The sequence below is a fragment of the Chiloscyllium plagiosum genome, chromosome 40 (genome assembly GCF_004010195.1).
Source record: "Chiloscyllium plagiosum isolate BGI_BamShark_2017 chromosome 40, ASM401019v2, whole genome shotgun sequence".
Lineage (NCBI taxonomy): Eukaryota > Metazoa > Chordata > Chondrichthyes > Orectolobiformes > Hemiscylliidae > Chiloscyllium > Chiloscyllium plagiosum.
In genome coordinates this window covers 16,677,562-16,702,064 of record NC_057749.1, presented here as the reverse complement: position 1 = coordinate 16,702,064, position 24,503 = coordinate 16,677,562, and the positions used below count along the sequence as shown (strand labels likewise).

General features: G+C 40.7%; 1 protein-coding gene across 2 annotated transcripts in view; it reads left to right on the top strand.

The window, feature by feature from the left end:
* The window catches only part of furina (furin (paired basic amino acid cleaving enzyme) a), a 105,166-nt gene that overhangs the window by 60,888 nt on the left and 19,775 nt on the right, over positions 1-24,503 (top strand). For both annotated transcript variants that reach the window (XM_043680489.1, XM_043680487.1), the window contains exons 3-11: positions 8,504-8,599; positions 10,900-11,028; positions 11,765-11,841; positions 13,950-14,038; positions 16,728-16,900; positions 17,139-17,351; positions 18,467-18,567; positions 20,065-20,168; positions 20,887-21,004. In XM_043680489.1, the coding sequence (XP_043536424.1) occupies positions 8,504-8,599; positions 10,900-11,028; positions 11,765-11,841; positions 13,950-14,038; positions 16,728-16,900; positions 17,139-17,351; positions 18,467-18,567; positions 20,065-20,168; positions 20,887-21,004 (1,100 nt within the window). The remainder of the gene's footprint in view (positions 1-8,503; positions 8,600-10,899; positions 11,029-11,764; positions 11,842-13,949; positions 14,039-16,727; positions 16,901-17,138; positions 17,352-18,466; positions 18,568-20,064; positions 20,169-20,886; positions 21,005-24,503) is intronic.

Genomic DNA, 24,503 nt, shown 5'->3' with positions numbered 1-24,503 from the left:
ACGGCTGGAGGAAGAGCGCCTCATCTTCCGCCTAGGAACCCTCCAACCACAAGGGATGAACTCAGATTTCTCCAGTTTCGTCATTTCCTCTCCCCCCATCTTGTCTCAGTCAAATCCCTCGGACTCAGCACCACCTTCCTAACCTGCAGTCTTCTTCCTGGCCTCTCCACTCCCAGCCCACTCCGGCCTATCACCCTCACCTTGACCTCCTTCCACCTATCGCATTTCCAACGCCCCTCCCCCAAGTCCCTCCTCCCTACCTTTTATCTTAGCCTGCTGGACACACTTTCCTCATTCCTGAAGAAGGGCTTATGCCCGAAACGTCGACTCTCCTGTTCCTTGGATGCTGCCTGACCTGCTGCACTTTTCCAGCAACACATTTTCAGCTCTGATCTCCAGCATCTGCAGTCCTCACTTTCTCCTCGCATTGAAAGCAGCCATTTAACCAGTTGTATCTTGGGAGTGTTGAACATATAGTGTTCAACCGCATAACCGTCTTCGAAAGATTATTCTGGGATGTTCAGATTGAATGTAGGTAAACATTTTATCCCTTTTGAGAGAAATAACCACTTTGCAAGTTTAGCCATGTATAGTACCTTTTTCTTAGATGTGCTGTATTGAGGATTTATGGAGAATCTTCTTTTGAAGGTTCGCAACAATTTAGTATGTGAATAAGATTTTGAGCCCTGCCTTATTTGGGCAATAAGACTGAAGACCTGCATCTCAGAATTGGTCATGCCCCTAGGAGAAAGTGAGGACTGCAGATGCTGGAGATCAGAGCTGAAAAATGTGTTTCTGGAAAAGCGCAGCAGGTCAGGCAGCATCCAAGGAGCAGGAGAATCGACATTTCGGGCATGAGCCCTTCTTCAGGCATGCCCCTAGCCAAGTTGTTTCAGTACAGCATTAACACCAGCATCTCCCTGGCTATGTGGAAAATTGCCCAACTATGTCCTATGTATGTAAACAGGACAAATCCAATCAAACCAATTATCTCCCCATCAGTGTACTGTTTAATGGTCAGTCAAGCAATGGGAAGGGACTTTCGACCATGCCATTGAGCGAATCAAACAGTGGCAAGGGAATAATTGCATTGACACTAAGTTGGGTTCTGCCAGGCCCACCAAGCACCTGATCTTAATCCAGCCTTACTAAAACATGGACCAAAGGACTAAGGTGAGAGTGACTGCCCTTGCCTAAAAGCGGCACTTGAATGAGTTTGGCATTGAGGAGTCTTAATAAATCTGGAATTGCTGGGAGAAACTGCCTACTGGTTGAAATCCTATCCATCTCAAAGGAAAATGTGTCATTTCTGAGGCCAATAATCTCAATCCCAGCATGTTGCTACATGAATTCCTCAAAGGTAACGTTCTCAGCTTAACTGTCTTCAGCTAATTCAGCAATTACCTTCCTTACATCATAAAATCAGAAGTTGGGGATGTTTGTAGGTGGTTGCATAATGCCCTTCATCAGTTGTACCTTCACAAACACTAAAGCGGTCTGTGTTAAAATGCAGTAAAACCTGGACAAGGTTCAGGCTTAGGCAGATTTTTGCTGACAGGTGCCAGGCAATCATCACCTCCATCAAGAGAATCTAACCATTAGCCTTTTAATGGTAGTGCCATTAAAAAGTCAATTAATCCCAAGTATCAGCATTCTAATCAGAAACTGAACTGGCACAGCCATATAGATGTGTTTACAATAACAGGTCAGAAGCTGGGAATTAGATTAGATTAGATTACTTAGTGTGGAAACAGGCCCTTCGGCCCAACAAGTCCACACCGACCCGCCGAAGCGTAACCCACCCATACCCCTACATTTACCCCTTTACCTAACACTACGGGCAATTTAGCATGGCCAATTCACCTGACTTGCACATCTTTGGACTGTGGGAGGAAACCGGAGCCCCCGGAGGAAACCCACGCAGACACGGGGAGAACGTGCAAACTCCACACAGTCAGTCGTCTGAGTTCTCCTCCTGACTTCTCAAAATCTTCATCTACAAGGCATAAGTCAAAAGTGTGATGGAATACTGTCCATTTGTTTGTATGGGTGCAGCTCCAACAACACTCAAGAAACTCTCCACCATCCAGCACAAAGCAATCCACTTGGTTTTCCCCCTCACTTCCGTCCAGAGCCCCAAAGGATCTTTTCACTTCGGCAGAGATTTTCCTGCACACCAACCCACCTCATCTACTGCATCTGTTGCTCTTGATATGTGGCCTCCTCTACATTGGTGAGACAGGACGACAACTCATGGAGTGTTTCAGGGAACATCTCTGGGGGACATGCACCACACAACCCCACCACCCTGTGGCTGACCACTTCAACTCCCCCATCCCACTACCCAAGGGCATGCACGTCCTGAGCTGCCTCCAACAACAAATCAAAGCCACTCACCAACTGGAGGAAAAATTATTCATCTTCCGCCTTGGGACCCTTCAACAACACGACAGCAGCATCAATCTCACCAGTTTCCAAATCTTGCCCCCCCCCCCCCAACCACTCTCTTCACCTGTCCTACCTGTCCATCTTCCTCCCACCTATCCGCTGCACCCTCCCCACTAACCTATCACAATTACCTCCCTCCTGCATCCACCTATTGCCTTCCACACACGCCCACCCCATCTCCATATTTATTTCTCATCCTCCTTACCCCTCCACATTCTTGATGATGGGCTTATGCCTGAAACGTCAGCAGTGCTGCTCTTTGAATGCTGCCTGACATGCTTTGCTTTTCCAGTGCCACTCTTTCGACTCTGATTCTGAAGCACCTGCCGTCCTCATTTTCTACTGATGCACTTGATTGGCACTTTGTCCTCCACCATCAACATTTTCTCCCTCTACCACTGATGCACAATGGCAATAGTGTCTACCATTTACAAGATGCACAGTAGCAACTCACCAAGATTCTTTTGATACCACCTTCCAAACCTGCAATCTGCTGCACCAAGAAGGATAAAGCCAGCAGATATTGGCTATGCAACTACTTGCAAGTTCCTCTTCAAGGAAAGCACCGTCCTGACTTGGAAACATATTAGTGTTCCTTTAGTATTCCTGGGTCAAAATTCTAGAACTCACTTTCTAACCAAAATATGGGCATTCCTCTACCAAATGGACTGGTGATTCAGAAAGGTGATGCTAAAGCACCATTTCCAGTTGTAAATGAAATGCTGACATAGCTAGTGAATCCACGTTCAGTGTAAAATAATTTATATTAAAAAAAACTTGTCTAAAACAGCCTAGAGGATTTGGAAGTTGCCAGGTACAGTTCTTGGTCTCTGGTGGGTTAACCATTGTCAGCTGATAACGTCATTGGTACATTTACTCAATTAGAGGTGAGTAGGAAATAGTGAGGCACCCCACTACACACCATCTCACTGAATGTGACTTGTCCCTTAAAGGGATAGTCTGTCAACACTTAAAAATCTCCACTTGCAAGAGGTACTGGAAGGGAATATTTTGAAGTGGTATCCTAAAAAGCGATGGTACTTTGAGAAGCTTCTGTGACTTCTTAGCTTTGTTTTGCATTTTCAAAAAAATTTCCGAGTATTATAATTCAATTAAGCAGGGCGTTTAATAAATTAATAGAGGAAGCACAGCACGGACTTGGGTTGAACTTTGATTAAATAACAAAGGCAATGGGTTTATTTCCTTTGGAGTAAACCAACAGGATGCAGCTGGCAAAGACAAACAATACATAGAAAACATTTGAAAACACTCAACCTGGGATTTGTGAAATATTCCCACGCAAAGAGGCAAGTCATGCCAGTTGCATTGTTTTTGCTCCACAGTTTGTTAAATATAAAAGTAGTTTGTGTTTACTGAATATTCTATAACCTTCAGTCTTTGCAGCATTGTGTATTTTTTTAATTAAGCAAATGATCTTAATTCCTTTTAATTAAGCAAATCAGGGGCAGATGAGCTAATTTTCTTACTCAATTGGTGCAACCTGCAGCTGTGGTTTGACACAGGTGCTGACCTCTCCCTCTTTCTTTCAGTTCTGTATTGAGGAAAGGTGTAATTGCAACTGCTTTTCCAGCTGATGAAATGCTGTCTATTTTAGTAGTATGTGTGGTGTAAAGGTTGCTTAATTATGATCATTGGGGTAATGCAAACAGCTGCTTACACACGCACATAACTTCCATGAGAGTTCAGGCTGAGGAATTGTTTCACTCCAATTTCTCCAATGTGGATGTTGCCAATCCTTTGTATTCTTAGAAGTTTCAATAATACACCTCCTTTCCAATAATCTCAGCCAGTCAGAGCCACAGAGATGTACAGCACGGAAACAGACCTTTCGGTGCAACTCGCCCATGCCGACTAGATGTCCCAATCCAATCTAGTCTCATTTGCCAGCACTAGGCCCATATCTCTTCAAACCCTTCCTCTTCTTATACCTATCCAGATGCCTTTTAAATGTTGCAATTGTACTAGCCTCCACCACTTCCTCTGGCAGCTCATTCCTTACACTCATCACCCTCTGCATGAAAAAGTTGCCCCTTGGGTCTCTCTTATATCCTTCCCCTCTCACCCTAAACCTATGCCCTCTATTTCTGGACGACTCCACCCCAGTGAAAAGATATTGTCTATTTATCCTATCCATGCCCCTCGTGATTTTATAAATCTCCATAAGGTGACCCCTCAGCCTCTTACACTCCAGGGAAAACAGCCCCAGTCTATTCAGCCTCTCCCTATAGCTCAAGTCCTCCAATCCTGGCGACACACTTGTAAATCTTTTCTGAACCCTTTCAAGTTTCACAACATCCTTCCGCTAGGAAGGAGACCAGAATTGCACGCAATACTCCAAAAGTGGCCTAATCAATGTCCTGTACAACCGCAACATGACCTCCCAACTCCCTTACTCGATACTTGAACCAATACTGGAAAGCATACCAAACGCCGTCTTCACTATCCTACCAATCTGCGACTCTACTTTCATGGAGCTATGAACTTGCACTCCAAGGTCTCTTTGTTCACCAACACTCCTTAGGACCTGACCATTAAGTGTATAAGTGCTGCTAAGATTTGCTTTCCTAAAATGCAGCACCTCTCATTTATCTAAATTAAACTCCATTTACCACTCCTCAGCCCATTGACCCATCTGATCAAGATCCCGTTGTATTCTGAAGTAACCTCCTTTGCTGTTTGCTACATCTCCAATTTTGGTGTCATCAGCAAACTTACTAACTATTCCTGTTATGCTCACATTCAAATTATTATATATAAATGATGAACAAATAACCCTTTTTAAAACTATCTGCAGTAATATTAGTTATAAAAATATTAACATAGAAAAGAAAGTCAATGCAACTTTTTTCCAATGGTGCTCTTTTTTTTTCCACCGCAAGTTACCACAAGAATCTTCCAGTTCAAGGAGACACCAAGATGATCTTGGAGGACTGATGCTTGTATGTTAGATTTTAAGTGCCTGGTCTATTGGATAAAACCTGAGTGAAGCTGGGGCAATTCAATCTCCAAGGAATTTTAACCCAAGAATAAAAACATGCTAAATGTGCTCATGAGGTGCCTGTGTAAAACTGTGAATTTAATGCACAATTATGGTACTAACTGCTGTCTTACCATAATTTGAGACTGCTTGCAGGTATTAAACCAGATGTGCAGATTTGCCACTTGAATAGAAAAATAGGTGGAGTCAACTTCACCTAAGGCAATCCGTTATTATCCTTGATAATATTATTGTGTACTCGTTCAATCGTTTGAGTTGACTGATAACTACAGTGTGTGATGACTAGACTCTAACATTTGGGGCAGTTGGTGCTTCAAGGGTTGGATAGACTGGTTGTTTTGTACTCCTGATCCCTCTCTTTCACTTCTGCATTTCGTCAGCAAATCTTGTTCAGACCCCTCTGTTTTGGTTGCTCCAAAAGCAGTGCTGCCCATGAGTATGAGATGTGCAACTTCTTATCAAGGTAATTTAGGACATTGATGCATTTCCTGTATCTCAGGGTCTCCTGTTCTTGAAGGTAGATACAGGCCATGAAGTTCATCATTACCCCTTTTTGTAGGTGTGTGGTGTGCTGGCTGACATGTGGCATCAAGTTGCAGGATGGAGGGAGGACATGCCACCAATTATAGAGTCATAGAGATGTACAGCATGGAAACAGACCATTTGTTCCAACCCATCCATGCTGACCAGATATCCCAACCCAATCTAGTCCCATCTGCCAGCCCCTGACCCATATCCCTCCAAACCCTTCCTATTCATATACCCATCCAGAAGCCTTTTAAATGTTGCAATTGTACCAGCCTCCGCCACTTCCTCTGGCAGCTCTTTCCATATACGTACCGCCCTCTGCGTGAAAACATTGCCCATTAGGTCCCTTTCCCCTCTCACCCTATGCCCTCAAGTTCTGGACTCCCCCACCCAGGGAAAAGACTTTGTCTATATATCCTATCCATGCCCCTCATAATTTTGTAAACCTTTTAATGAGGGATTTAAAGGGAGGTGTATGTCCTATACTCATAGATTGGAAAGACATCGTTTTGTCCTCAAGTTCTCTTCTGCAGTAGCTATTACTGTTCTGCTGGCCTCCTTCCCTGCCCAGACGAAGGACCACCAAGCCAAATATCTGTCACTGAGCGTGCGCGCGCACCTGTGACTTCTATTGCATGACACAGAACAACATTTACTCTGTCGGAGTGAAATTCTCAAAGAACTTCAGGAATAAGTAGTGTTGGTGCTCATGTCTCAGAAAATCTCCAGTTACGTTTCACAGCTCCATTGATGTGAACATGAAAGGATGAGAATCCACAGAGCTTAGAATCCATCAATGCCTCATCTACTCCCAAATGTTGTTGGAGCCTGTCCTTTCCTCCTACATGACCTCCACAGTAATCAGTTGCAGGTATTGTGGGGCAGTCAATCCCTTATTGATCAAACACCTGAAGATCTTTTATATCTAAGAATATTGCCAATCCTCAAAACTTTGTGTGAAAGAGACATCCCAAGTGGTGAACAGGATTGTAGACACTTTGTGAGCGGACACTGTGTTATTTTCATAATGCAAGCTGAAGCAGTCAGTCAGTCAATCCTCAACTCCTTTTGAATTTTTTTGGTCCGTATGATGGCAAACTAATGAAATAATCTGATTTCTTTGCAAGTTTACATTCCAGCCAAATTGTGAAGTACTTCTGAAGGAGACTTCAGATCATCTTTGCAAATTTTTTTATTTTGGTTTTGAAATACTGTGAATGGTTTTCATTGACTAAAGTCGTATATTACATTGCAATGTTCTCAGCTGATCTGCCCTTTGTTATCTATTCATGTTGGTAAAGGACTCACTTGTAGACATAACCATCCACTGATATTCCATTTGCAGGAACATTTGGAGCCAAAATAGTTTTGTATTTCTCTCCTTGGTGATGCCTGAATTAAAAAGTGTAATGGTTTACCAAGATTGGAAATACTATGCGTGACTTGGTGCAGATAGAGGAGAGAAAAAAAAGTTCTGAACTAAAACAAACATCTTGTCTGTAAGAGAGGATAGTTGACACATTGCAGGTTAGACTCTTACACAGAAATGACAAGCTTGTGACCAGCAATGCTCAAGTTCAGTACTCTAAACTACAATTTCTATTACCTTTTATAAATGATTGTATGCTGCTAATCAACATTTTTCTAGTAAGGACAAGCACTTCCAGTAAGCGAGCAATAACTTTTGACACAATTGTTCTTTTGGCAAGGATGTTAAAGCTTGTACACATTCAATCTTCCTGCTACCTGTCAAGAGCCGGAGGTGGGGAGGGTGGGGGGATAAGGTTAGATCAGTTGACTAGACAGCTGATTTGTGATGCAGAGTGACATTGATAGCACATGTTCAAGTCCTGCACTGGCTGAGGTTAACATGATGGTACCTCTTTCTCAACCTCACCCCTCGGGTTCAACTCCATCACCAGTCTTCACTGTCTGAGAGAACAGCTCTATGCTCTGGTAGGGCTATGGTGACTTGTCAAGCGCAAAGCCCTGAACAAAACGCAACCAGAAAATTTGTTACCTTCCTCAATCCATTGATCGTGCAATATAGAATGAGGAAAGGTCACTGGTATTAATCAGCAGGATTTATACTGCAGTAATATGAAGTCCCTTTTGTGATTTGACCTCAGGTAAACTGCTCAGTCATAGCCTTCATGCACAGCTGGTAGTTGTGATTGTGATATAATTGACTTAGCTAAAGTTGTGTTTCTAGCTAAACATAACGTAGCCTTTAGTAATTTTTGGAGGGAGGGCATTAGAAATTCTACATTTCCATTGTGTAAGCAACTCTTGATCCTTTGTTATGCCATTTACTTAAACAAAAATTCATTTGGAAATTAGTCAAATCTGGGTCAAGTACCTCGAACAGATTGTAAAGTCTGCCACTATTTCCTTCTACTTGAACTTTTACACTAATTGTATCAATTAATCTGGTTAAACAAAATTGCTTTGTAATGCCCTTCTAGGTAAAAAGTTTCTTTTCCTCAAAGACTTTATTCTTGCAAACAGGTCACATGGCTGGAACAGCAAGTAATTAAGAAAAGGAAAAAGAGAGACACTTACACTGAACCAAATGACCCCAAATTCCCAATCCAGTGGTACCTGGTAAGCAATTCTTTGTGTTTTGCAAGTACAGAAAGGTACAGATTCTGCTCCATCAATCTCCCCAGAGGTTTTTCAGTCTCTATAATGAAGATTTCCTATATTGGGAATGATGTGGTGCAGTAAGGGAATGGCATGAGACTTGTAAAGGAAAAAAAGGTCTACAAGGCATGAGGAACTGTGGACCAAGATGTTAGAGAAGGATGTTTTGAAATGTTTGAGAAAATTTTATTTTCATTTCATTTAAGTGAAGGAAAATCTTGGTATGTGAATTTAATATAAGCCTCAAATCAAGAGAATAAGCCCTGTGAAGAGATTTTGTGGGACATATTTTGTTTGGGAAAAATATCCTTTATCTATTAAACTTTCCATTAACTGTTTTATTGCTAAAATTAGGACTGGGTCATTCAGGAATGATGTCAGGCTCACCCCCCTGCACAATATTTTATGCATATCTGAAATGGTTTTTCCCTCCCAGAACTCCAGAACATAGGTACATATTGTCACTTGGAAATTTTAAAGCTGAGATTAATTTTTTTTTAGATAAGTATGTTGAGGGTTTTAACTCTAAAGCATGCAGGTTGATATAGAGCAGCCTTGATTTATTTGAATGTGGCAGACCCTCCAGATGCTGCATTGGCTTCTCCTGTTTGTTTCAAGAGCAGAACACAGAAGTAGCACAGCATTTTAAAGCATCGTGTTTTATCCTGAATTACATTAGATTAGATTACTTACAGTGTGGAAACAGTCCGTTCGGCCCAACAAGTCCACACCGATCCTTCGAAGAACAACCGACCCTTCGAAGAACAACCCACCCAGACCCATTTCCCTCTGACTAATGCACCTAGCACTACGGGCAATTTAGCATGGCCAATTCACCTAACCTGCACATTTTTGAACTGTGGGAGGAAACCGGAACACCCGGAGGAAACCCACGCAGACACTGGGAGACACTGCAAACTCCACACACAGTTGCCTGAGGTGGGAATTGAACCTGGGTCTCTGACGCTGGGAGGCAGCAGTGCTAACCATTGTGCCACCATGCCGCCCACTAATTGATTAATTTTGAGAGTTTTTGGAATCCTATAAAACCAGCATCTGCCCCTTTCTCTTCTTAAGTTATTACTGTTCATAGGTAAATTTTGGGTGCATATATGGGCTAGTTTGTCCCCTTCCCATATTTAATGTGTATTATAAAAAGATTTCTACAAATATTGAACCGGTGAATAGTATTCCTGTTCATACAGACCTAGTGTGAAAACACTTGGTTAGGACTGTGCTTTTAAACTTGTCAGCCTGTACTGTGCATAGTACATCTTTGTACAACGGTACTTTTTTAGGCAAACCCAACACAAGCATCCTGGGCACCAAAGAAGGGTCTTTTTCTTTTTTAACTCCTGAGTTGCTTTGACAGAAATTTATTTTCATGACTTAAAAAATCATGAGGAGCATGGATGCGGTAAATAGACAAGGTCTTTTCCCTGGGGTGAGGTCATCCAAAACTAGAGGGAATAGGGAAAGATTTAAAAGGGACCTAAAGGGAAACATTTTCATGCAGAGGGTGGTGAATGTATGGAATGAACTGCCAGAGGAAATGGTGGAGACTGGTATAATAACAATATTTAACAGGCATCTGAATGAGTTTATGAATTGGAGGGATTTAGAGGGATTTGGGCCAAATACTGGCAAATGAGACTAGATTAATTTGGGATATCTAGTTGGCATGGAAATGTTGGGCTGAAGCGTCTGTTTCCATGCTGCACAGCTCTAGGACTCTAACTTTTTAACGTTCTTCAATTAAAGAATATAATTTATTGAAGTTCATGAATTGCATGAGGTGAATAATTAATAACAAGTGATGTTTGCAAGTCATTGTGCCTATAAAATGTCTCTGCACATGTGAGCCAGATTTATGCACTGTGGTTAACAATATATTCACTGATCTGTCAAGATAGTAAATGTTGTGCACTTAATTGCATGTTTGCACATATTTAATGTGTTGAGGTATTAACCTGCTGTACCACTTCAGTTAGATAATAAAGCGGCACACTGTACAAGTGTTTATCTTCTAAATAAATCCATTGCACCTATACAGCACCTTAATCTGTGATATGTCCTAATGACCTGTCTAAAGGTATCTGTGCACTCTTAGGAATAAATGGGAACAAAAGTAGCAAAGTGGCAAGGTGAAAGCAAAAAAGACTTGATACTTTACCATGTTGACGTGCAGTCAGAGTTAATAGTATTTCAATTTGTTTAAAGTAAATCAGGGCAGCTCACTGCTGTGGTTGTTTGTTGTCTAGCATAACACGGATCATCGTGACTTGAATGTAAAAGAAGCCTGGAAGCAGGGTTATACAGGAAAGGGTGTTGTAGTTTCTATTCTGGATGACGGAATTGAGAAGAACCATCCAGACCTATCAGCTAATTATGTAAGTAGATCTGTTTGCTTCATTCTTGGGTTGCTGCTGGGGACCCATCTAACAATTGCTCAACCTTGTACCTATGATTAAAGAAAAAAATCTTAATTCCCAAGTGAAATGGTCTTCAGGATAAACTGGAATTGTGTCCTTTCTGCCACAATGACCAGGTGGAAAAAGTTTGAGTCCCACGTGATGAAAGCTGATTTTAACTGGTTCACATTAAACTATTAGGTGACTCATCAACACACAAGCCCAAACCTAGCTGTCCAAAAGTCTAACATCCGAATCCTCTTGACATTTAACAGACTAACACCCAGGGTGGCATTCTTTGCTGACGTCCATGCAACTCAGCAAACTGGATAAGACCCAGTCTATCTGGAATCACGTATGTCAATTTTAGAATTAATGTTCAGTTTCAAGTTGAAACAAATTAGCTGATGTTCAATAAAAATACTCTCCCTCTTCTCTACCTTTTGATTTTCCCCTCCCTGTTAACATGAAAAGCTTGAATGATGTGTTCTTGACTTATGGAGCTGGTGGATGAAGATACAAAAAATAAATTGGTTTAAATACAATGCCTGACTTGAATACCTTTCACTGTTCTCAACTCAGCTAACGTCATTGGGTTCTCAGGAATCTTGTCAGTGCCGTAGCAGGAATCAACCAAGATTGAAGTGTTTGTTTTTTATTCTTAGTGATGCATAGGAAAAAGGGAACTTAATCAGTGTTTTTCTTCCTATTCCAGGATCCAGGTGCCAGTTACGACGTAAATGGTAATGATCCTGATCCTCAGCCCCGTTACACACAGCTGAATGATAATCGGTAGGTCACTTCAGAGAAAGACCATGGTGAATTAAAGGGTTTTTGAAGATTTTAACCTCCGGTGACCATGTCTCAATGTGTAATTGATTTCCAAATGCTTTCCTGTGAGGACTTTATTGACGTACTCTGTTAAACTCCAGACAAAATTTCAAAGCAATTTTGGAAATATGATAGAAAATCATGAATAGTTTAGTTGGACCAATAAAGGGAAGCTTTTTCTAGTGGCTGAACAGTCAATAACCAAAGCATACAAGTTTAAGTTGATTGGCAAAAGAACCAGAGGTGACATTAGCAAAAACATCCTACCGTCTGGCTGGGTTACCAGCATGAGTCATCTGCCTGAAATACCGATCTACCTGCTGATACGTCTACCATACGTATGGCAAGGAAGCAGCTCCCAAATCTTCCTCTGGGATCAATCCCTGTGTTGTTGGTGTCAATCTGATTTATAAGACTTGCTTTCTAGGAGGAAAAAGTGAGGTCTGCAGATGCTGGAGATCAGAGCTGAAAATGTGTTGCTGGAAAAGCGCAGCAGGTCATACAGCATCCCGGGAACAGGAGAATCGACGTTTCGGGCATAAGTCCTTCTTCAGGAAAGAAAATTCCTGAAGAAGGGCTTATGCCCGAAACGTCGATTCTCCTGTTCCCTGGATGCTGCCTGACCTGCGCTTTTCCAGCAATACATTTTCAAGACTTGCTTTCTAGCCAACTGAGCTTTACATACAATGGTACCTCTGCAATGGTAGAGGTTTTTATTTGCTTATTTGGAGCCTGGAATCTCTCATCATATTGCTTGCCATTGTTGTGTGTTGGAACCATTTGCAAGATCTTCCTCAACCTATTTCGCCATGATATAAATGTACGTACTTGGCCACCAAGCCTTGGAGTAGGACTTGTCTCCCTGCATGAGCTGGGTTCTCCACACCATCATCTATTGACAGGTGGATGCAGATTTGATAACTTAAAAGTAAGATTAAATATTCAAGGGAGATAAAATTGCAATGATGAGGAAAGCAGGGAAGTAGGACTAACTTGTAATTTTTGACAAATTATGTAAATTTGGACTAAATGGCTGTTTTTATGCTATATAAAAAAATGTTCATCTACCTCATAGCTCAGATGTTTACAGTACAGAAGATAGCCGTTCAGCTCACCCAGTCTAAGACAACAAAGATCTATCCACACAAATCCTGTTTTCCTGTGGTAAACACGTGAATATCTAAATACTGCTTAAATGTTATGAATGTTTCTGATTTAATCATCCTTTCAGGCATGAGATCCAGATTACCACCATCCTCTGGGTGAAAAAAATTATCCTCAAATCTCCTGTTGGCTTTCTTATCTTAAATCTATGCCACTGGTTATTGACTCATCAACTAATGGATAATGTGTCTTCCTGTTCACCGTACCTTACTCCTCACAATCCGTATCCCTGGACTTAAGAACCCTAATGGTGACTGTATGGAGAAAAAAAGTAATTTATCTTTGAGTCTGTGCTGAAGACCTAATCATCTGGTGCTTAATAACAGCTTAAAAATACTGAGGACAAGAGGGCATTTCTGATGCAGAAAAACAAACTTCTGGAAGCAGGCTCATGATTTGTCTTGAATCTTGTTGGTACATATTCAGAAGAATGTTACGATTTGGCATTAATGAATTACTATTGTAACTAAAATTCTTGTACTTCCATTTCTGCCATGATGAAAAACACCCAACCAAAGTTTGCTTGGAAGGATTATTTTAATAATGTTGAATTACCAATGGTTGGTTGCAAGTTTTTGTCACTGGTAGTTGAAGATTCGATTGTGTACTGATTTCTTGGTACAATTTCCTAAGTAACAGAGGAATTCATACCTAGTTATGGAGAAAACTGATTGATTAGGCATCACTGTCAGGTCAATGTAATAATGTTTTATTGATTCTGACTGTGGGGGAAACAATTGAACTGTTTAACGTTTCAGTCAGTAGCACCTAAGTAGGTTTTATGGAGTTGAGAATGAAGGGGATAGAAGATGATGTGAAACTGTGTCCCTATGAGAAAAGTGTGCTTGTACGACTATTTAAACAAAATGGTTTGTGGAATTCTGATGGTTGCTGTTTCTCGACAGACATGGAACACGGTGTGCTGGTGAGGTGGCAGCTGTAGCCAACAATGGGATTTGTGGTGTGGGTGTGGCATATAATGCCAGAATCGGGGGTATGTATCAACTGTTACTTCCTTAATTCCACCCCATCTGTCGCTGCTGAATACACCAACTCGTGCTGTTCTAATGGTTCTGATAACGGTGCAAACCCAACTGTGCCTATCATAAATATTGGCCCACTATTTGGGGCATCGTTGTTCGAGCTGATCCTGCTTACCATCCCAGTGGTCAGATCCAAGAACATTTGGTGAATTGTATTTTACAAAAATTGCCAACTCCATACCAGCCAGAAGCCAGTGACCTTTTGTTTGTTGAAGTAATTACCTTGTCGAAAAGAGAAGCTGGTGGGTAGAGCATTAACCTTCCTTCCTTTTTGCAAGAATTGCATTGGTTTAATTGGTGTTTGTAATTATTCTCTCTCTCTCGTCCCACATTCCACCACCACTCCCTCTAGTGAAGGTGTTTGTCTGGCATCTTATTCCTCAAGTTTTATGTGAATGTTTATTTATAGACTGCTTTGCTTGCGATTCATCTCAAAAGGTTCGTGGTGATTATCTGTAAATCCCATAGCAACAAACCATTTTTCTAGAACAAGAATGTTTTGAGCCCTAGCTATGCTGACTGCATAAATTTCACACCCAAGCTATGCTGACTGCAGATGTTGAGCCAAAGCAATGGCTTTCAAAAGTCTTATGTGAGCAGGGGTGGGTGCTCAATTCCATGAATAATGGGGAGTAAATATTGGGTGGATGAAGAACACAAGAACTCTGAGCAGAAGTTGGCAATTCAATCCTCAAGCCTACTCCACCATTCAGTGCAGTTATGGCTGATCTCATCTCTGCCTCAACTCCACTTTCCTGCCCACTCCCGTAACCTTCAATCCGTTGCTAATCAAAAATCTATCTATCTCCTCAGATTTCCTCACTGTCCTGGCATTCATCACACTCTGGAGTATTGAATTCCACAATTCAGAACCCTCAGAGAGAATAAATTTCTCCTTATCTCTGTTTTACCCTTTATGGGAAAACTTTTTGTTCTGTATTGTCTCATATAAGGAAATGTCCTCTCCATATCTACTGTCAATCTGCTTAGCATCTTGTATGCCTCAATTAAATCTCACCTCATTCTTCTAAACTCTTAGAGTACAGGCCTAAACTGCTCATCTCACTTTATACGACAAATTTCTCATTTATGGAATCAGTCTAAATCGCCTTCAATGTAACCACGTCCCCCCTCAAGTAAAGAGGGCCAAAACTATCTGTGATACTGAAGGCAGTCTCAATAATGCCTTGTGCAATTGCAGCAGCTTTTCCCTATTTTTAAACGTTCTTCTTTTCGCAATAAATATCAAAATGCCACTGGTCTTCCTTTATTACATGCTGTACCTGCATGCTAGTTTTCTGCAATTTATGTACAAGGACACCCAGATCCCTCAGCACGGAAGCACACTGAAGTTTCTCTCCATTTAAATAATAGGTTGCCTTTCTATTCTTTTGATGAAAATGGATTACCTCTCACTCATCCATATCCAACTCCATCTGCCAAATTTTGGCCCTGTCACCAAACCTATTCATATCCATTTGTAAATTGCTTATTTCTTTATTGCAGCTTACTTTCTCACAAATTTTAGCATCATTTGCTTCTTCAAATTATCCCATTAAAAATTTTAGACAATTAATAATTGGTGAATCTTCAAAGCTGAAGTGGTGCTCATACAACAGCTTGTCAGCTACTGAAAGATTATCTTTCAGTTGCTCAAAAACCTGTCAGATGATATAAACCCTTCATACTAGCTGCCAATGGCAATTGTGGCAAATTTGAGGCATTCGTGGAATAAAATGCTGTGATCTTTTACTGACATGAATCTGTTTTATATTAGCCAACTGCAATTAGCTTAATAGAAAACACCAGTATGCACAAATGAATATTTTTAAAGCACATTACTTTCAATTTGGGTTTTCCCTGTCCTCCCTCCCTCTTTGCTAAGATCGCTACATTAGGCGCCAGTCTGTCTCTGGCATATTGCCCAAAAGACTGTTTAGGTGTAAGACTTGTCAGTGAGTATCCACGAAGGCCAATACAGTTTAAATTTAATCTTTTACATGGTCTTGCCAACAGGAAGTGGGTATCACCTGGGAGCAGAAAATGTGGTCAATTTTTTAAATTCTTTTTTCCTCTCCCTTTGCACCCACGCCCTACTAGTAGTATTCATGTTTTTTTGTCCAGAACCAGGGTCATAGTGTAAGAAAAAAGGGTAGACTTTTTCAGACAGATATGAGGAGCAATTTCTTCACCCAGACAATAATGAACCGTGGGGATTCTCAGACATAGGAAATTAAGTCCAAAACATTGAAGACTTTGACGTAACTATGTTGGTGTAGTTCTTGAGGCGAAAGTGGCCAAAGGAAAGGGGGAGAAAGCGGGGACAGGGTGATCAGCCATGATCATACTGAGAGGTGGAGCAGGCTTGAGGGGCTGAATGCCTTCTCCTCTTACATTGTGTTTCTGTGGAATGTGTTCTTTTGTCCCTGTTTTTAATTTACTAGCCAATGTTTCTTGCAATTTATTTTTGAATATTGGCAATTTCTTTTCAATACTTTTTCCTTAAAAATGTTGTGTTCTGACTTTGTCCCTTCCTTCTGGTAGTTTCAGCTATGTTTTGAACCTGGAGACTTCTCATAGTTCATTCCAAAACTGGCCAGTGCCACTGTTAAGAGTTGTACATTTTCTTGGTTTCTATAGGTGTGCGGATGCTAGATGGAGAGGTGACTGATGCTGTGGAAGCTCAGTCCCTTAGTATGTACCCTCAACATATTGACATCTACAGTGCTAGTTGGGGTCCAGAGGATGATGGAAAGACAGTGGATGGTCCTGCTAAATTAGCACAGGCAGCGTTTTTTAAAGGCATTTCGCAGGTAAAGTAAATAATGCCTGTATGTTCAAGATAAGTGCAGAATTGAATATTCATTTCTTCATAAGCTTATTCGGCCAAAATACCTGTGTCTCTGTCTCTTATTATGCAAGGGGCTTGGGTAAAATGCAGATTTATAATTGTGAGCAGAGACCATTTTGTAATACAATTATGCAATAATGGTTTGTTCAGTGGCTTCACAAGGTGAGCATGCTAACTTGTTTTGAAAAACATATTTGCAGGGACGTGGTCGTCTTGGCTCAATATTTGTGTGGGCTTCTGGGAATGGTGGCCGGGAACATGACAGCTGTAACTGTGATGGATATACAAATAGTATCTACACCCTTTCAATCAGCAGTACAACTCAGAATGGGAATGTACCTTGGTACAGCGAGGCATGCTCTTCAACACTTGCCACTACATATAGTAGTGGAGGTCAATTTGAAAAACAGATCGTAAGTAGCTGTTATGATAAAAGTTTTGTTGTCCAGAGTCCTAATCTTTGTATGCCTGCTTTGTTATTGACAGAACAATATTGGAATAATCTGCACCCAATTTCAAAATGTGGCACTGAAAGCTCTTTAATTGGGTAAATATCTAGCAACAGTAGTGCCTGAATTATTATTCTCATTCAGGTTTTACTTTATCCTAGTGACTATTAATCTGATTCAGTCACGATTTTTAAGAGGTTACTTCTCTCTTAGAAATATTAAAGGGCATGTATAACAATCTGGGAAAGCAAGATTAGAAAGCACAGCTGAAGACAAGCTTGCACTGATGTTTAAGCCCAGCTGTTTTGGTTTGAGTTTTTGCCTGAAGGTTTGGGTAATTCCTCCTACATTAGTTTGTCTCAGTTGGACATGAGAAAAAGAAGCAAATACAAATATGGAAACAGCTACATTTGAAAGGGTAAATTATGGACAAGTTTGCACACAGTCATGTTTTATGCAAAGGTCTTTCAGGTTTGTGATCTATCCATTCTAATTTTGTTTTTTTTTAATTATTCTGCAGCTGACACGAATGAACCTTTTTAACAGGCCAACAGATTTTTTAAAAAAACTCTGCCATGATTCTCTATCACCACCTTTACTAGTAATCTATTCCATAATTCTCATGTACACATTATAACGCTAGTTTCTTCTAAATGAGACAAAATCACAGTGGTGCTTTCCTATTCAAATTCCACAGCTTTTAAAACTTTGATCTCTCTATGCCCCATCCTGCGTAGGCCTGTTGTGCATTGTTCGTTAATACCAGCTAATTTCTGACAGACTTCAGTACAAACTACCTTTGTTAGAATTATCTGGATAGACTTGAATGTTGGCACATTTAAAACACTATAAACCAGGTGTTAATGCTGCGTCACTCATTTGTGATCAGATCAGAAAACATCTGGTCTCAAGTAGAGACTGTTGAATGGTTCAGATTGTGACCCTTTATTGGAGCTAATGTGGATAAACCTGTTTTGTATTGACTGTGTTTTCTGATGTTCCAGCTCTTGGTGCCAGTTTTACTGCCTTGTTGAAATGGCTGCAACCTCATTACATCTGTTCCTTTTATTTCTCTTTAGGTTACCACTGATCTCAGACAGAAATGTACAGAATCACATACTGGAACTTCTGCATCTGCTCCTCTTGCTGCTGGAATCATTGCCCTTGCACTGGAAGCAAAGTATGCATTATCATGTGATCAACCATGTAGCTACTCGTGTAACATTTGTGTGCCAACTGGTAGTTGAACTACTTTTGAAAAAAAAAAGCAACAAAGTTGTAGCTATTTGTTTGTCAAAATTGCATCATAGGATTTGATTGTTAAAATATGAGCTGTGTTGGTCAGATTTTAGTCTCATTCCATTACCCTCTCCCTTAATTCTCTTCCATCTCCCCAAGAGATGCTTGAATTCTGCTGGGGTGTACTTCTATTGATATCATTCAATTAATCATTCTGCACTTCAGCCTAACCTAAGTGTGTTGACAAGCTTTATGACCAAGAAAGCATCAGTTCAGGCCAATTCTTGTTTGTATCCGACTTCCGAAAAATGTTGGGATGCCCATCATGCCATGAATCCGATTCCTGACATTTTCTCTGAACCCTCTTGATACTGCCCCCCACCCTAAAATTCTTAGAAATCAAACCAGAGGTAGAAAACTCTTTCCATGATTTAATATCCTTTATTATCAGGATATTTGCATATAGAAGTTGGGATGTCATGTTGCAGCTGTACAAGACATTGATTTGGCCGCTTTCAGAATACTGTGTATAGTTCTGGCCGCCCTTCTGTAGGAAGGATGTTGTTAAAGAATAGAGGGTGCAGAAAAGATTTACAAGGATTTTGCTCTGACTGGAGGGTTTGAGTTATAGGGAGAGATTGAATAGATTGGGGCTTTTCTCCCTGAAGTATTGGAGGCTGTTAGATATTCCTGAAGAAGGGCTAATGCCCGAAACGTCGATTCTCCTGTTCCCTGGATGCTGCCTGACCTGCTGCGCTTTTCCAGCAACACATTTCCATCTCTGTTAGATATTTGCCAAATCATGAGTGGCATCAATAGGATGAATAACCAAGGTCTTTTTCCAAGAGTGGGCGAGTCCAAAACTAGAGGGCGTGGGGTTAAGGTGAGAGGAGCAAGATTTAAAAAGGACTTATTTCAAGCAGAGTGTGGTGCATTTATGGAATGAGCTGTCTGAGGAAGTGGTGGAGGTGGGTACAATTGCAATATTTAAAAGACATCTGGATGGGGTATATGAATAGGAGGGGTTTAGAAGGATATGGGCAAAATGCTAGAAAATGGGACTAGGTCATATTGGGATGTCTGGTGTGGACAGAGAATCTGTTCCATTCTGTATGACACGATGTAGCAGTATGTTTTGATTTGAATTGCTCAGTAAATTTGCCAAGTGAATTATAGAATCTTATTTAATTAAATTAAAATTTCTTCCAATATGATTACTGTACAAGAATAATTGGCAAAAATGCATTTTAACTTAAAAATCTATTTTGTTGCACTCAATTAAATAAAAACTAATTTTCTTTGGTTTTGCCATCCTTTGCAATTTAAATCACTTTTTAATCGGATGCATAAGTATGGTAAAGTAACATTCTGTTGAAAATTATATGCCTTTCAAATAATGCTGAAAATCCATTTGTTCACTTATATTTTCCCCACCTAGTAAAAATCTGACATGGCGGGATATGCAGCACCTTGTGGTACGGACATCCAAACCTTCCCATCTGTCAACAAATGATTGGATTACCAATGGCGTTGGCCGCAAGGGTAAGCTGTTTCATTTAATGCTTAAATCTCGCAGTGAGATTCATCTTGAAATTAAAGAATGAGCCAAAAAAACAGCCATTTGAAATTATCCTTGTGGTTTCCTAACTTCCCTATAACAACTACTCCAACTTTTACAGTTCCCAACACTTCTGTTATTCAGCTGGCAGATCTATATTTTTTGATGAAGTTTTCTGTAGAATTTAGTTTTGTGTAGCCTTTCTTCGAGGCTCGATCATCTGTAAATGTGGCTTATCAAATTTTGTTGAGCAAGAGAATGCAAAAGAAGCAGCATCTGAATAAAATGTTGATGAGAAAAGATTTGTTCTTTGGACTATGTAAGTTAGGAATTCAAAGGTAGGATAAAAGTATCATGCGTATCCTGTCCTTGAGCAGCCTTCTGTATTCAGTATCACACCTGCAATAGAATCCCTTGTCCCTTTTGTCTTCCCCCTCTCTGCACGCATCAATGTGTACTGTACATTCAATGACTGGCATCTTTCCATCTATGAGATGGTGGCAATGCAATTTCAGAATTTTGGTGAGATCAGTTGAGAATTTTCACTACTTCAGATGACTGGACAAGCAAATTCTGAATTGTACATTTGCAGTATTTTAAAAACGCATTAAGCAATTTTATTGTAAATGTAGCAATTTTCTTTAAAAAAGGACAGGAATATTGTTACAAGCTGTATTAGTGACACTTCCTGTTCTCATACAGTCAGTCACTCCTATGGATATGGGCTATTGGATGCTGGAGCAATGGTTGCATTAGCTAAGAACTGGACAAGCCTTGGAGATCAACGGAAATGTGTCATTGTTATCACGTCTGAGCCAAAGTAAGTGTTGGAGGTCATTAACCTTGATTTCCTTGAAAATAAGCGGTGTTTTATCATAACTTGTCATTCATGCAATCATAGAATTGTTGTAGCTTTTACTTAGTTATTTACTATTTATTTTATAATTTCTGTTAGTGTGGATTGTAATGTATGTGAAGGAAGATGCTCGTGAATAAATTCTGGCTGCAATTACATGAACGGTTCTTTGCCTTCTCTTTGCATCAATTTTATTTTCCACACCAATCCCATCCTAAAGGTATGGATTCCTGGTCAGGGTATGGTTTGTCTTGTATAGGGTGGTGTTTTCCAGTACTTCTGGTTAGTTGTCATCAATCTGTGAAACTTTAATAGTAGTTACAGGATCTTGGAAGACATCCCAGCCATGTACATTGTTCATACCTGATATTCAATAGCAACACAAGATAGCAACCAAACCTTACTCTCCCAGAACCTGTGATGTGAAGATCAATTCTTCTGTCCCAGTGACAGGTCCAGTTGAATTGTTACATCATGTTGGATCATGGATCAGCTTGACATGCAGAAATCTGCAGCTTATCTTAACCAAACAATCCACAGGAAGCTTCTCCCAATGTTGGAAATGGTTAGGTGGGCTTGGATCGGCGCAACATCGAGGGCCAAAGGGCCTGTACTGCGCTGTATTCTTCTATGTTCTATGTTCTATGTTCAAACAATCCACAGGAAGCTTCTCCCAATGTTGGAAATGATTCTGGTTCACTTGGTAACAGCCACTGGTGTCTGCAGAAAAGAAAAAATAGAAAATTTACGATTCCAGTTCCATTGATTACCGAGAGACAACATGTCATTCCATAGTGCTCCCTTCCCTGAACATGGTCAAGGAGGTCACCAGTTCTTATCCATGCTATGTAACAAGGCTATTTGATCAGTTAGCTCACAATTCACAATTATCTTCCCTCTTTCCATGTGGGAGGTCAATTCCATTTAACGCCTATGTAACTACTGAATCAAGCCATCAACGTTTTAAATTGAAGCTTCTGTCTTAACTAACATCAATATAATGGTTCTTCCCAAGGGGAGTCGTAACTGAACTCAAACATTAACTTTTATTTCTCTTTATAGCAGAGTATTTTCCAGCACTTTGTTTTTATTTTAGATTTCCAGCATCTGCAGTATTTTGCTTTTATTTTTGTCTGTCTTAAAACAGACCCCAGGTTAAAAGTTGCTGATTAATTGTTGGCTGCACTTTACTTTTTATTGTCTGACTGAACCTGATCTCTCAGACCTCTCCGTGTGCACGCAGTGCAGCTTGCAGCTGATAAGAGTGCAAGTTGAAGTGTTGGCACACTTAAAATAAGTCCTGGAAGTGCTCACAGCTCCAGTGTAGTACTTTATAGAAATCATGCCCTGTGCTGTGTGAGCTGGTCATGTCCTGTTACCAATGCCCTGTGAAGTCTGGTTACAAGCTAACTCAACTTGTGCTGCCGTTTTAACACCACCATTAAAATAGCTTTGAAGCTTCCTGGTGTAAATTAACATTTATCAAGTTGTATTTGAATTTTCAAAATTTGAAAGTATAAAAAGCTGTCTGATAAGATTTTTCACGGAAAAAAAATGAAAAGAAATTGACTGTTACCCGACATCTTAGTACTGGGTATCTCATTTAAGTTTCATGCATCTCACTAACTGCTACTTGTGCTTAATCAGGTCAAGGAATGAATAGTTTTTTTGTGATAGGGGATCTGACAGGTCAGTTACACAGCAGTGTCGGTAGTAGCTTAATAGCAGAGTTAAAGATTGATGTTTGAGAGCTGTGTGAGAGAGAGAGAGAGACTTGGCTAATAATCTGCTTCTGATGAAGGGACAATTGTCTACTGCCTATATGAAATGGAAGACCCTTGCAATTGATCTGATACAATTATTGTGTGTTATTGCCAAATTACCTTTATTCAGAAAGATTAAAGAAAAGGAAAACCAAAGCAATTATTTTAATATCCAGTTTGTTATTGTCTATTGAGACACACTTCCCAAAAATATTTTTACTGTTTTACTACCTCACATTGCTTATTTTATATTATTGTCTAAAGTATTTCAATATAATCCTTGCACTTTGTTGCATTAATGTAAAGGCTTAGTGGCATTGCTTCTAAAGCACTCAGCCACAGTAAGCAAACCACGAAACTCAGGTGTGATAAGTGGTCTGATATTAGACAGGCAGCAGCAGGGGTGAAACAAAACATTACGGCAGCACAATGACTCAGTGGTTAGCACTACTGCCTCAGCGCCCGGGGACCCAGGTTCAATTCCAGTCTCTGGCAACTGTTTGTGTGGAGTTTGCACATTCTCCCCGTGTCTACATGGGTTTCCACCGGGTGCTCCAATTTCCTCCCACAGTCCAAAGATGTGCAGGTCAGGTGAATTGACCATGCTAAATTGCCCGTGGTGTTAGGTGCATTAGTCAGAGGGAAATGAGTCTGAGTGGGTTACTGTTCAGAGGATCAATATGGACTTGTTGGGCCAAAGGGCATGTCTCAATGCTGTAGGGAATCTAATCTAATCTGAGGTCTCCAATTTGGAAAGGGTAATTGGCTAGTATTCCTGCTAATTTTTGTTTTCTAGCTTTGATTGTTTTAAGTTCATTTATAGGTAACCGGTTTAAACAGACTGTTTATAATGGAAACAATGTATAAATAGTGATAGAATGATTCATGTGCACTCCAGTCCAATTATTTATCAGACTCTCAGCCCACTTCACCTAAAAGCCTACATTTTATTCCACTTAGAGTCATCGAGATGTACAGCATGGAAACAGACCCTTCGGTCCAACCCGTCCATGCCGGCAAGATATCCCAACCCAATCTAGTCCCACCTGCCAGCACCCCGCCCATATCCCTCCCAACCCTTCCTATTCATATACCCGTACAAATGACTCTTAAATGTTGCAATTGTACCAGCCTCCACCACATCCTCTGGCAGCTCATTCCATACACATACCATCCTCTGCGTGGAAAAGTTGCCCCTTAGGTCCCTTTTATATCTTTCCCCTCTCGCCCTTAAATCTGTGCCCTCTAGTTCTGGGCTCCCCGACCCCAGGGGACTTTGCCTATTTATCCTATCCATGCCCCTCATAATTTTGTAAACCTCTATAAGGTCACCCCTCAGCCGCCGATGCTCCAGGGAAAACAGCCCCAGCCTGCTCACCCTCTCCCTGTAGCTCAGATCCTCCAACCCTGGCAACATCCTTGTAAATCTTTTCTGAACCCTTTCAAGTTTCACAACATCCTTCCAAAAGGAAGGAGACCAGAATTGCACGCAATATTCCAACAGTGGCCTAACCAATGTCCTGTACAGCTGCAACTTGACCTCCCAACTCCTGTACTCAATACTCTGACCAATAAAGGAAAGCATACCAAACGCCGCCTTCACTATCCTATCTTACCTGCTGCTCCACTTTCAAGGAGCTATGAACCTGCACTCCAAGGTCTCTTTGTTCAGCAACACTCCCTAGGACCTTACCATTAAG